This window comes from Perna viridis, chromosome 7, assembly GCF_037379345.1.
Source record: "Perna viridis isolate PV_CMFRI_1.1 ecotype Kerala chromosome 7, ASM3737934v1, whole genome shotgun sequence".
Classification (NCBI taxonomy): Eukaryota; Metazoa; Mollusca; class Bivalvia; order Mytilida; family Mytilidae; genus Perna; species Perna viridis.
The window spans coordinates 19,937,131-19,952,067 of NC_142451.1; the positions used below are offsets into that span (position 1 = coordinate 19,937,131).

The 14,937-nt window shown below is 32.2% G+C and overlaps 1 protein-coding gene across 1 annotated transcript in view; it reads left to right on the forward strand.

The window, feature by feature from the left end:
* Nucleotides 1-11,744, forward strand: part of LOC148611717 (von Willebrand factor D and EGF domain-containing protein-like) — a 31,048-nt gene extending 19,304 nt beyond the window's left edge. The window contains 15 exon segments of the mRNA XM_088592542.1: nt 845-1,119; nt 1,484-1,570; nt 2,283-2,666; nt 3,080-3,229; nt 3,676-3,751; nt 3,754-3,857; nt 4,049-4,260; nt 5,589-5,943; nt 7,940-8,092; nt 8,298-8,487; nt 9,066-9,250; nt 9,487-9,738; nt 10,323-10,371; nt 10,856-10,964; nt 11,285-11,744. Of these exon segments, the coding sequence (XP_088448668.1) occupies nt 845-1,119; nt 1,484-1,570; nt 2,283-2,666; nt 3,080-3,229; nt 3,676-3,751; nt 3,754-3,857; nt 4,049-4,260; nt 5,589-5,943; nt 7,940-8,092; nt 8,298-8,487; nt 9,066-9,250; nt 9,487-9,738; nt 10,323-10,371; nt 10,856-10,964; nt 11,285-11,465 (2,762 nt within the window). The 3' untranslated portion in view covers nt 11,466-11,744.
* The last annotated feature ends 3,193 nt before the right edge of the window (nt 11,745-14,937 follow it).

Here is a 14,937-nt window from a genome sequence, read left to right on the forward strand (position 1 = left end):
ACCTCGCATCGATTCTAGAGTTGGGGTGTAGTTTAGACTTCAATATATATATGTGTGTGTGTGTAAAAAAGAAACAAAACAAAACACCCCCCCCCCAAAAAAAAAAAAAAAAAACAAAAACAAAAACAAAAACAAAAACAAAAACAAAACAAACTTTGGCTAACTTCAAAACGATTACTTGAAGACCTTTACAAATGCTTTTAGCGAGTAGAATTGAATTCTCCTACATAATTTTATTGTGCTATACTGGCTCAAACAGATATGTTTTATTGATATATAAAAAGAAAAATTGCGTTTATATTGGTGACATAATATTTTAACGGGATAATTTTCAACATAATAAATGAAATAACCCTGTAATACTCATAAAATACCGATATATAATCACTTTTACTTTGGATATCATTGAAATGAGGTAAAGTCATTGTAAAAATCGACTGCTGTTTTAATAATGCACCATGAGGCGATAAAAACACATCTGGGCTATTTATTCAAGCCTCACCAACAAATACTTCTATCGTTCAGTGTGTATTACCTATTTTCTATGTATTTCAAAAAATAAAATAGAAATAGAGGTTTTACATTCGATTTTTTATCGGCTTCTAAACTTGATTGCCCTTGGTGTGAAATAGAAGGCTTGGGTTGATACGGCACGTGACACAGATTTTGGCATCGCTGTAATATTCAGTATATATCATATCGTAATTTGATACATCAATAGCTGTGGTCTTGATACCCTCAGGTTAATCTAACTATGCTGATATGTTTCGAAAGATCTTCAACGAGAATAATAGCGATTTTTATCCTTTTCAAGTACGCAATTCTGAAAATTGTCATATTGTAGCATCTTACCCAAGGGTCAGCGTATCTGTTACCGTGCAAGCAACCCTGACGGAAGGTAAAAGTTATCAGATACCTTTCTACCCACCAACCCCCAGTCTGGAGTCTGTTTTCAGATGCCATTTTGATATCTCATCACCTGAGTTATATGTATATGATGTTATTTGGTATATCAATGGAAACAAAGTTAAAAGAATGAACAACGTCCTGTATGGGAACATAAACACCACAGTTTTAAGAAATTCAGATTGGATTGAAGATTACCAGATGAATATGGAGGTACACGAAAAGTCGAATATTTTATTGACGACTCGATCAAATTTTGGGATGAACAAGTTGCATTGAAATAACATTAACATGCCTTGTTTATATAACCTTATTTAATGTTGTTTTATCCAATTAAGCAAAATAAATCTGATGGCTTATAAAGGAAAAATAAATACCGTGCAATTATCTTTATTATGCAATCACCTTCTGTTATCGAGTTAAACGGATCACCATTTGAAAAAGAAACACATTTTGTAAAGTCAAAAGTGAAGAACAAATGAAGAGCCAACATGTAATTAACGACTTTCATTTAAATCAACGATTATAGAAAGCATCTTAGGTAGTTGAGTAGTAAAAAAAAATGAAACTTTTCTAGGTACACTGTGCATTAAGACTTAGAGAAACAGCAAACGCAATACCAAGCCCTTATCACAGAAGTTCAGTATTCCCAGCGGGTTTATTTGTAAGTACATTTTGTAAAAATCATTTCATTTATCTCTAGTAATCTTCTTGAATAAGTTAAATGTTTTCTGTCTTGTTTTAGATGATTATTTATTTCATCAACGAGTCAAATTGTCCATTTTACAAACAAATGTCCGAGTATTTCCTAGAATAAAATATATTTATCGATGTTTTAACGCTACTTGCGAATCTGGGAACATGCATGCATTAAATCTATCTTCTTCGGATAGTTAAATAATCGATCGTTTAAACGATAGTCCTGTTATTATGTTGTTTTTCTTTACATATGTTGAAAGCTGTCATCATCGTCATTTTGCAATCTGTAGACAGCTAAGATACATGTATTTCATTATAGTCATTTTGCAAGTAAAATATAGGCGGTTCTACAAGAACAATGTGTTCCAATAAACCAACGTTCTCAATGAAACACATACTTTACTGAAAATATACTTAATTGATGTATGCATGTATATTTTATAATTTGTTTTTGGTTGTTGAGCTTCTTAACAGTAGCTATATATTACTATCCATTAACTCCATATTAATGACGGGAAAAATATTCCGAAGCTTTAAAATTAAAAGATATTTCAGAATGGTGGAAAGATAATGGAAACGATACACCATGCAAACAAAAAACAAAAAAAAAAAAAAAACGCTTCAATAGGTTACAACTTTTGATTTTTTTTGTCATTTCCCATGTTTGTGTTTTTTAGCCAGACGAACTTGAGTATACTGTTGTAGAAGGCCAGTCCGTTCACATTTCTTTTCGTGCAACTGTCCCTGTTGGCTGCATGGCGTCACATGTCAATCTTACGGCACATTGCTCACAAAACCTGTATCTTCATCAACCAGACAAAAGCAATGTACAATCAGGTTGTGTGAATAATATCGCAAGTAAAGACATCATATTCAAAGCACAGTTCTGTGGTATAAAACTGTCAACAAATGATTGGAAAGACGAGAAATATTTAGAAGTTATTGGATATAGTGATGGATTATACAATAATAAAGGTCGCACAACGTTCATCCATGTCGGTACTTCCTCTCTCTCCTTCCTGAACGAACACTGGAGAAACATTCAGGTTCCAGAAATAAAAGTATGATAATTAGTTTGATTAAATTTGTTTTATTGATGTTCTATGTAATTAATATATAAATAACGTCAAATTATGAATTTGCGCTATTTTCTAGATGATATGAAGACGTTATCAATAACAGAACGACAAAAAAAAAACAAAACAAAACAAAAAAACAAAAAAACAAAAGCAAAAAAAAACAAAACAAAACAAAACAAACAAACAAACAAAAAACGAAAACAAGAACAAACAACAACAAAAAAAAAAAACAACAACAAATTAATTCATCCCCACTCTAACCAAAAAATGAAATCAAAGATGAAATTATATACAATTACATCGCTTGAAATCGTCGGATATGTTTTGTATCATAATCTAATATCAGATAGTTAGCAGAGTTATAATCAGGAATACAACAATTTTCTTCTGTAAAGGTGACTGTGATCGATAAGGATGCCACCCTAACTAACAGGCTGTGTCAGTCAAATAATGACCCACACATTTCCACCTACGATGGAAAGTATTATCATTTTATGGACATTGGTGAATTTGTTATGTACAGAAACGATAAAGGTCCTTACTGGGTAATGTACATTTCACGATTTATTATAAATAATATAAGTTGAACCAAATTCATACGCCATTAAAAGTAACTTTTATTTTCAATTTAATGATTAAAATTTTGAAATTGTAATACGGTGAATATACTATTATTCGTAAAAAAAACAAACAAAACAGCTCAGATAAAATTTCATTCGTTCAAAGTAAATTGCAACTTGATTATATAACGTAAAATAACGTTCAATTTGAATGTTAAAAAACATGCAAGTCACATTTCCAACCTGATGTTCAAATACCTGTGATATAATATCTATTGAAATGTTTCAAGTCTAGTGCCGCAATGATTTAAATTAGATGCCAATAAAGAGTATTGGTATCCATATCTCGAATTTATCTTTATATTGAAAGAAAATTCAATAAAGAAAACTCGAATAAACAGACTGTTTTAAATCACCTTATTGTTTTCTAGGTTCATGCACTATTGACTAATTGTGGATTTGGATGGGATGGATCAGCTTGTCACTGTGGTATTGCAATCAGAAGTCGTCAGTCAGTCAGACAAAGAAAGAATTACTACCAAACCCAATAACGAACGTAAAAATATGTGACGAGAATGATCTACATATCGAAAGTAATCGGAATAAATATAAGGTAATACAATTTATGACATCGTTATGTCAGACATTTTCTCTCATTCTTTTCAAAAAGCCGTACCAAATGTTTTTTTCTCCACAAAACTCCGTTATCTTTACCATGTAAACTCACCTAATCCTGTATTAATGAAAGACTAATGAAACATTTTCTGACTTCAGAAGTAAAAGTTGATCTTTTTTGCATTTTAGATAAAACTTCCAATTGGAACAGAGATCACATTATCAATATCCAGATGGTCAGGTTTTATAGGGACAGTTACAATCAAACCGTCTATTTATGATATTGATGAAGCAAAAGGACTGTGTGGTTTCCCAAGCGTCTCTAGAAACCCATCTGATGATTACATGCACCGTTATAATGGACCAATCAATGATGATCAAGAGTTTGCCAAATCTTGGAGGTAGTACTTACAGTGTCTGTTATCGAAATTAATGAAAATGAGTAAGCTTTACAGATGATGTAAACCTCTCTTGAAAGAGGGGAAATCATTCCTATTTTGCACAATTTACTTCTGCCGCTCTAAAAAGGTCTGTATTCTTGATAATTTATATCCCTATTGTTTTATATAACTACATTTACATACATTGATATGTTGTATAATGTATTGTTTATTTGTTCCTCTATCCTACATAATGACACATAAATGAGCTATCCTTTACTACCATAAATCGTGTACTATGTAACAACACTAGATCCAACCTTCGAGGAGGAATGACACGTTCATTGAAAGCTATATGTTATATAACATGGTTAGCCTAGTGGTCTAGAGCGCTGGTCTTTGTGCAGGCGGTGTTGCCATAGATGTCACATTGGTACAAATTCTAGTCTCGAGGACGGATCAACGACAACGAAAATTGCTTGGCAAATTTGACAGTTTAAAAATCGTCAGGAATTTTTTAAACCCTGATATTTATATATCTATGTATATATATAGATATGCACACTTTCATCATAGATTTTGCCTTATGTATTAATAGATATTAATATTTGCAAAACACAACATTTGTATTTTTTTAAATTAAATTTTAGTTGCTTGGTCCGATCGAACTACGGTTCGACTTTTCGAATATTCTGTTTGGTGTCAGGATATTGCATAAATTTGCTCTCATGGTGCAGATATATATACCGTAACGATCTACGAGTTCATGATTACGACCATTAAACTTCCGTAATGATAACTTCAATCTTGTAGCGACATAACCAAGTATCAGAAATCTAATTGTAAAATGTCTAGCGCGGTACAAAAGGTCTGTTTAATTGCGGCAAGCTCTTGCATAACTCCTCAAAAATCTGAATGTAAAAGACCAGTCATAGTATACTGAAATAAATGTGCATGATCCTATTTTTCAACTCCCCAATGAAGGTGTAAAGTGGATATTGAAACTTGCTCTGGAAGTAAGTATATTGAACCTAATGTGATAGTTGAGCTATTTACGATCTATTCAGGGACTTATCATTATCCATACGTCAAAGAAGAAGGTTTTGGTATGCACACGTTCCTTTTTCTTAATGTTACTTTGCAATTTAATATATAACACTAATATGCATTTTAGATTCATACTTTGTTCTGAAAATTAAGTGCCTTTATTATATTATTCATAAGAAAGAAAAGTTAAGGATTATGTTGTATTTTTAGATGACTCAATAAACGAATACACTGGAATATGTCATATTAACCATTCTGAAATATAACAAAATTGTCATTGTTTTAAATATTTTGTCTGTCAGAGTAACATCATCTGATGAACAACTATTCGTCGAAGAACCACAGTTTCTTACTGACTACGTCGTTGGACTTAATTATGATGAACATCAACAATCGTCGTCCTTAAATAAATATTGTCTTTGCGAAGACAAGGCAGGGAGTACTCAGGACTTGGGACAGTTCAATAAAGTTAATTGTAATTTAACAGAAAGTACCGAATACTGCTCCATTGACTCGATTTCAACGACGGGTAGTGTGGTTACTTTTCAATACAAAGAGTGTAGATCATCACGTCGTCGTCGTCGGTCGTTAGTAGAGCAATCAGATGATATAATTGAATTTACACCTCTAGAATTAGATGACGATGATATAACATCGGTAAGTCGTAAAAGGAATAAACTGAAGTCATATTATATGGTCTTTAGGTTACAGACCACCAATTCAACCAATGAGCATTTGGAACGTACGCAAAAATAGTCCTACGCAGAAATTACCCCTGTTCCTCATAGTGCTGTGAAAAAAGTTCTCATCTTATTTAAAAAATTTAAACAGTTTCTGAAAGGAAAAACATTTCTGTACATTTTATAGGTGCATTTTGCTTCTTGTGATGTGAAGCCTAATCTCCATAATGATTTTTAAATATACCCCTGTCTTGTGAAAACACTGGGATTTCCCATGCTATTTATAGACCCTTCACTTCCGGTGACCAGTACTGCACTGCAAGTCTGCTAACCCCACATGCCATTCTGAGGATTGTGAGCTGACATATGTAGAATCATGCTGATATATAGTCCTCTGTAGGTTAAAGTTAAGGTAAAGTCCATAGAAGCCATTGAATATTGTGAAATTAGCATAGAAGCCTATGGAAAGTGGAATTAGTGGTTTTTAGCCTTAAGATGAAGCCATGGCAAAATGAAAAGTTTCTTGAAATAGCTTTAAACTACTTGAAGATCTTGTTAACTTTGCCATGAGAGGAATACACTACAAAATTCCTTCAAAATATGCATTTTTTAAGTTATAGGTCCAAATTATGGAAAATTGGTCTTTTTGGCTGATTTTTATGTCCTATCTTGTAAAAAGTGTAGAAAATTTAGTAAAAATATCAAATATTAAACTTTGAGGGCTATATTTACCTAAATATGGTGGTAATAAGCACTTGAAATCAAGTTTTGTGTAGATTTGAGCAAAAATTAGGTTAGAAATGAGGAAAAACTCACTTTCATTACTGCGGTTAAGGCCATATCAGTATTCCCCTATGGCAACATGGAAAATCCATTATTGAGTACTTTTTTTGCTTTAGGTGCCCTTTACTGGTCATGTTTTAATGTGAAAACACTGTATTTACAAATTTAAAGCCAAATATATCACCTTTTGTGAAAATTTAAAGATTTAGGATTTTTGACATGTGATCAAGAAAAAGGGGGAGGCATGTCAGAAATAAATTTTTAAAAATAGACCAATTTCTCAGAAAATGATTACTTTTAAAACTATTTCTTCATTAATATTGTTAAAAAACAAGTTGTGATTGATATTTTTTATTTGAAAAGTCAGAAAAAGTTCTTTGCAAATATTTAATGCATTTAAGTATGGTAGAATATTGTCACTTTTTTGCTCGTACAACTTGGTTACCCTATATTTAAAAATCAAATATTTAAAAAAGTGCTTGTCACATTTCACTGAAACTTTGCAAATGCATTCAGTATGTGTGTTGGAAGATACCTGTATAGTTATTTATTTTTTCTAAGACAAAAAGTGACTCTTTAGGTTACAGACCACCAATTCAACCAATGAGCATTTGGAACGTACGCAAAAATAGTCCTACGCAGAAATTACCCCTGTTCCTCATAGTGCTGTGAAAAAAGTTCTCATCTTATTTAAAAAAATTAAACAGTTTCTGAAAGGAAAAACATTTCTGTACATTTTATAGGTGCATTTTGCTTCTTGTGATGTGAAGCCTAATCTCCATAATGATTTTTAAATATACCCCTGTCTTGTGAAAACACTGGGATTTCCCATGCTATTTATAGACCCTTCACTTCCGGTGACCAGTACTGCACTGCAAGTCTGCTAACCCCACATGCCATTCTGAGGATTGTGAGCTGACATATGTAGAATCATGCTGATATATAGTCCTCTGCAGGTTAAAGTTAAGGTAAAGCCCATAGAAGCCATTGAATATTGTGAAATTAGCATAGAAGCCTATGGAAAGTGGAATTAGTGGTTTTTAGCCTTTATATTTGTAGTTGCATTTGTTGTTTAATGTTCTTATTTTAGGTAAAAGCTTAGTGATAGTATTAAAGCTTCTGAATTATACAACATTATTGAATAAAACGTGCCTTGATATTACAAGTTAAAGAATATGCGAGTTTTTCAGGGACCAAGGACCTTTAGGAATAACTGGACTAGAGAAACAGCTTATATCGCATGTCAAGAACAACTAGAAGAAACTATACCTGCTGACACTTACAAGGAATTTTTAGAAATATCGGTTGACAATTTCATAGAGTCATGTGTAAAAGATATTGAGGTATGGTGTTTTAATACCCCATATACATTGTGATAATTTTTATAGTTTATACCACTTTGGTTAGAAAAAATAACTGCCTGAATTTCATTTGCTGCATGGAACATAAGATATCCTTTTCAAATTGATATAGCATTAGCACGTTCAATACAGTTTGATGTCATTTTATGTAGTTTCATCAGCTCATCTTATCATTCAATATTTTTAGCTGACGGGAGACACATCATTTTTATCGGACACTATTGATGCGATGGTGGTCAATATAATGACAGAATTAACCAGGAACGAGTCATTGTATGCAGTAAATTCTACTAAAGAAGGGAAACAAACGATCTTAGAAGATATCACAAGTAGATTGTGTCTAAATAATTGTAGCTCAAATGGGAAATGTGTCCGAGGTATACTGTTTTTTTCATCTGTACTCTGAGAATAGTTGATAAATAAATATCTCCCCTTTTGTTTTATGTTGCTTTCGACTGTCCATGCTGATCTTTTTATATAAAAAATAAGTATATTTTCATTGTGATTTCCGTAACTGATTCGCACAAAAATTTGTTAACACTATTTATTCAATGTTAATACATGTATCAACATTCCAATTTAGTCGATTCTGCTGATCATCAATTTTTAACGATAACAAATCCAATGTTTATCGATTTTTATAATTTGAATTAAACATGAATGAATAACTTTCTTATATCTCATTTTACTGCCTTTTAACAAATACAATAATTTTATTTCATTTTTTTAAAAAAATATGATAATTTTTATAACATTTCGAACATGTATTTCTGATAAAAACATTCATAAAAGTATTTTATGCTTGGTCGATGAGTTTCAGTTTTAAATTTTATCAATCGATTAATGTTCAAAATATGGTAGATTTGTGCGAGTAAGTGAAGGCGTAAAATCATGTCTACATAGTCATATGTATCATTAAGCGATATTTCATGTAAAAAGTTGTATAATTTTGTAGGATTATGTATATGTAATGTTGGTCATATGGGAGACGATTGTTCGATTGAGAGTTCAAATCCGCCACGTAATATTAGCGTCCCTGTGTCAGGTCTATGTCGGCTTGGGGAAAGGGAATGTAGGAAAACGAACCTTTATGGGAAGTTTTTATCAGAGGATGTTTGGTACAAAATACGGAAATACAAGGTAGGACTCTAATATTACAAAAGAAAATAAAACTGAACTGCATTTAAATACTCAAATCAACTCAGTACCATATTTTAAGCAGTTAAATTCAAACAAAGTATCATCATATATGTTGAACAAGGTATTTCAAAAGACGTGGAGAGATACAAACTATGTTTGAAATTGCAAAAAAAAATATCAAAAGCAACGCATTGTGAATAAAGTATGTAATTAAAGTTATTTTTGCTGATCAACAGATTGGCGAATCAGATGTTCAGTACACCACAGGCTGGGTGTCACATAAGGCAGAATACAGGAACATGTTTATGGTCACGGTTGACCTGCATGAACCTAGAAGTAAGAGATCAGCTACAGAACAACCATCAAAACCAGAAGGTTATGACATCAGTCTTTCCTACGACGGGCAGAATTATGGAGAACATGTCGCTGTTATTGTATATGATGATGAATGCTATTCCTGCAACTCCTCATTCGTCTGTATTTCTTCGGTAGGTTAATATAGACTTAATATGTGCAAAATACGATGTTTCTCTTACATTTCTTTGAACTGTCAAATGACAAAATTTATAAATTTATAAATAAAGGTAAATAAAACTGCATAACTATCCCCTTTCATAAAGTGCACGAATTTACATATAAATCTTTTTACTTTGGTGAGGTGTGCCTGTTTTTCGTGAAAAATACCATTTCCTTTAGGCTTTTTATTGAATGTTTTTTTGGCGTATGTCGCATTTGCATCATGATATTTGTATTTTACATATGGAAAACATATATATTCAGATCTTTATATGTTAAGACTTATGTAGAAATATTTTTTTGTGTGCATAATAATGCACCTTGAAATGAGATTTCTTTTCTGTTCAAAATCCTATAGGAAATATATGATTAATATATGATTTTTTTTATTAATTTTTTTTCATCGATTAATTCGTTGTCCTAAACATATGTTTTTAAAATATTTTTTTTCAAAACATATGAAAACATATGGATTTTTCCTGTGTATAACAAGGTTTAGAACAAACGAGAATACAATACGGTGTGAATTTTAATGTTGTTACAATCTTTGTTATAGGGCAACTGTGATATATCCGTGAGCAATGACCATGCTGACAATAAAAATGGTAATTTTAACAGTTAAAAAACAAAACAATATAGAAATTAAAAAAAAAACTACATAATACAACAAACAAACCAACAAGGTAAAAACAAACTAAACACAATAACTAAATGAATCAAAACGTTGTTCTAAATTCCCAAATCTTAAACTGTCGCAAAGGAGACGCATGCTAACATTTGTTTTGTTTAATTTGATTTTTAAGTGTATGTTTAATGAATAGAAAATGTATTAAAACGTATATATCATTTCTGTATTGAATCATGTTCCAAATATTTGTACACATTACACTTTGAGCTTTTAATTGTTTATTTTTGAAGGAATGATTCAATTGGCAAGAAAAAGTATTCTGAAATAAGAGTTATCCGTAAGCTACGCCAAACTAATAACGACAAAGCAGTTTAAAATATACACTGTACTGAAGATGACATAAATATTGAAATACTCAGTGTAGTCTTTTAATATTCTATCAATATGGTATTTATTTGTAGAAAAATCCAAAACTGTAACAGTAATAGCTGCTGTATCATGTATTGTTATCGTTGTTTTATGTGCAATCATTGGCTTTGTTATCTTTAAACTCAAGTTTGCAGGTCCAAAGTAAGTATACAATTTTTACAAATAATTTGTAAAATGTACTCTGTTTTCATATCTATTGACAGACACAATACAAAATTGGCATTCAAAGTTTCCGTCTAATATAAAGTTGTATACTATTGTGCATGTTCTATATTTTGTTCCTTATATGCACATTCGTTTGACTGTATCTATTCCAAGAAAATGTTGGCCTTGTATCTAATTTGTCCTTTTGTTTGAGGTTCTTGTAACAAAATAAATGCTAGTCCTTACTAAGTGCTCAGAACGACACACAAGAAGCGAGAAAATATCGACAAAATAAAATATGTTTTTCTTTCTTGTAGATCAAAAATAGACATTTTTAATGAGCAGATTAAGGGCCAGGGAACAAAAAATAGCTTTCAGCGAGAGAGCACAACCAGTGATGTTCACCTGGATGGAATCTTTTTCACTCCGTATGATAAAATTGACAGACAAGTGCCCCCAAAGAGTTTCGTCAAACAACGGGATCACTTTAACCAATAATATCATACTTTTATTATTTTCTATTGACAAGATGTTTTAACATTATGTAATACATGACAAACAAGTACAGCACTTGATTGAATTCAAATATAAGGGCTATTTTATATTTTTTTGTATCATTTGACTAGATTGTTTCATGTTTTTATTATAGATATATACTAATATGGTAGGAGTATATTGACTTAGAGACTTGATTTTTCAGCTAAACACATAATGTCTCATTTTTAAGTTTAGTAAGCTGTTGGGTGAAAATAATAAAGAGAACAATTTTTACCTAGACCAATGATAGATAACAAAATTATTTGTACACTATTGTAGTTTTTAATTACCCTACCGCTGCAGCTGGTCCATGCAACCAATTTTTTTAGTGGAGTCCAAGTTGCTCATTTGCTTTTGTTACTTTGTATGTATGATTTCAGTTACTGTATTTTCTTTGTTGTCTATGTTTGTTTTCCGTGTCTGGTCTTAGTTCCTGGATTACATTCTTTTGATTACCGCTATAAACTTGGTTCCCTTGATTACTCTTCAAACTAAAGATTTATTTTATACCTTTGGAATCTATTACATGTTAAGACTACGTCTGTCGATAATTAAAAACAATAGACGATATGTAGCAATTAAGATTTTATTTTTACTAACAAAGTGTTTGCTTAGTTTCATAATGAAGTGTATTTCATAGTGTGTTATTCAGCGACAAACAGTAGTGTGACAATTAATAGGGACAGCATACACAGCAAATAGTGTCAATATTTTCTTTTTTACAGTTTACAGGGCTTAAACTTCGTGAAAGTAAAAAACAAATTAATGTCAAGTACTCTAAACATACAGAAGTTGGTAAGAACAACAATGATTTAAAGCTACAGTTTAGTTTCCTACAAATATGACTGCAAAAAAATATATTTCACACATATAAATTCGTCTTTGAACTCTTACGTAAAAATTCAATAACAAGTTCTAAACATGAAAACAGAAAACCAAGACGATCTACATACGTAATGAGTAAATGAAACAAAATAGAGTACACATAAAAACTGGATATGAGTAATACAAGACGTCACACAGAACAAACTGAAGCAATAGCAATATCAACTCTTACAAAAAACTGGGTGTGACATCAGGTGCTTCGGAAGTGCAAGCAAGTTATGCTCCCCTCATATTGTAAGAGAGAGTAATCAACGGAACCAAGGTTATAGCGGTAATCAAAAAAATGTATTCCAGGGACAAAGACCAGACATGGAAAAACAGACATACACAACAAAAACAAAGAGTAACTAAAATCATACTTACAAAGTAACAAAAGCAAATGAGCAACTCCGACTGGGAGCATGGACTAGGTGCACCGGTAGGGTAAGCGTCCTCTGCTTTTCTAGAAACACCCGCCGAGTTGCTCATAAAAAGTCAAGTCGGGGTAGACAAACGAGGAAAGGAAAACTATGACACGTTGAACAAATTAGTTTTCATGGCGCAGATGGATACACCGAGTTAATGATGACGGCCATAAAACTTTTGTAGTGATGATTCCAATCTTGTAGCAACAAAATCCTCCTCAAGAAAACTATTTGTTAGAATTTTAGCACGATACAAAAAGTCTCGGCAAGCTCGGGCATAACGTATGAGTTGTGATATAAACATTCCATACGCAGGTGCTGAAGGGATGTTGCCACAGATGAAAGGAAAGTTGACAATTTTGAATGAAAAGTCATCACGTTTGTAGTAAAGTTTGGTTAATAGTTTCCCTTTACCATCGATTTCTAAATATAGGTCAAGATATGAGGCTGCCTTCATAGTATCAGTAGTATCCTTTATCTCAAATTCTATGGGGTAGATTCGATATTTCAAATCCCCAAAAATTAGGATATGTTAAAGATAATACGTCATTTATTTAGCGGAAACTGAGATTAAAGGATCTAGTTAAACGATATTCTTTGTTTGGGATCAGATCAGCTATAAAGTCAGCCTCATAAGAGTGAAGGAATAGGTCAGCAAGTAGAGGAGCACAATTTGTTCCCATTGAAATGCCGAGCGTTTGTTGAAAAACACGTCCATCACACTGGACAAATATGTTGTCGATTAAGAATTCCAGCATTTTGTAAACATCTTCTTCTATATATTTGGAAGATGATTTGGAATTGTTTTTTAAGGATAAGGAATCTCTACTAAGAACTATGTATTTGTATCTAGGCGTACCATCCTTTTTGGAAAAAAAACAACGATGTATAATGTTTTAAAGTCGGGATTTTAACTGAGTATGTGGAATAGAAGTATACAGAGTTGAAAAAATCATAAGTTTTAATACTATTATATTCTGATATTAGTCTTAAACTGATTGTCTCCAAAAGATCTTTCGAATTTTTTCAGGATTCGCATTGAATTAATATCACTACGGGAGTAACAAGTGTTGTGGTAGGACTGCAAACCCTCTTTGACAGCTGTGAGTATAGAAGTCAAAAGTTTTGAAAGAGCTTTGGTGGTACATATTGCAGATCCAGCTATGTAACGTTGTTTGTATGGATTCTTGTGGCGTTTAGAAATCCAGTACATAGACTGTAAATCACAGTCATCATCCTTGGTAGAGAGACCAAAAGAGGATAGCACAGATTTATGCAATTTTCTACAATTTCTTCCTTGGAGAGTGTGGTAGCAGTATATGTCTTATCACTGCTATTATTTTCTACGTCTACCTCTGATAATAAACATTGGATGTAAAATGTTTTACAGAAAAAAAAAAACAATGTTGGTTTGGGCTTTGTCTGCTGGTACGACAACATATTTGCCATGTATAGTAGACAATGTTTTTGCTACATCAGTGTTGCATTGGCACTAATTGACCTACTTAAAACTTTCATTCGTTTCAAAATTTAGGACCTCACAGCCTTTAACCACTGTGACAGAGAATCAATGTCTTCTTGTTCTCGTTTTATCCATTTTCTTGCGTAGTCTTCCACGGCATCCATAAGAACTCTAAAGTTATGATTCCAATTTATTAAGCACGGTTCACGGTACTTGGGACCTTTATAAAGGAGATTCGTTTTCGATAATGGACAAATCACCCGTAACGACGTGACCGGAAGGACCATATTTAAATGGAGAGTTTTTACAAGAACAGTCAGGTGGTTTAGCTTTGAAGTCCTTGATCCCAAGGTTCTACAATAGCCTTAAATAATTGATATTTTGGATGCAATGGGTGAAGTATAGGAATATGAAATAATTGGTATCGATTTGTCTTTGAAATATGGGTTAACTTTGTTGGTAACGTTTTTGTGGTGGCGGATGTTAGCCAAATTAATTGCATCTATACCTTTGTTGACAAACGGTAGTGGAAAAAATGGTCGTTTTTCCTCATCTTGAATTTCTCACAAACTGGTTTAAAGAGTCTGTGGAAACCAATATCTAAAATGATGGCAACAAGTCTATATAATGATAAGGTAGGTTCAGAAACAGGAGTGTCAAGACTTGTTTTGTAAAGGGGGTG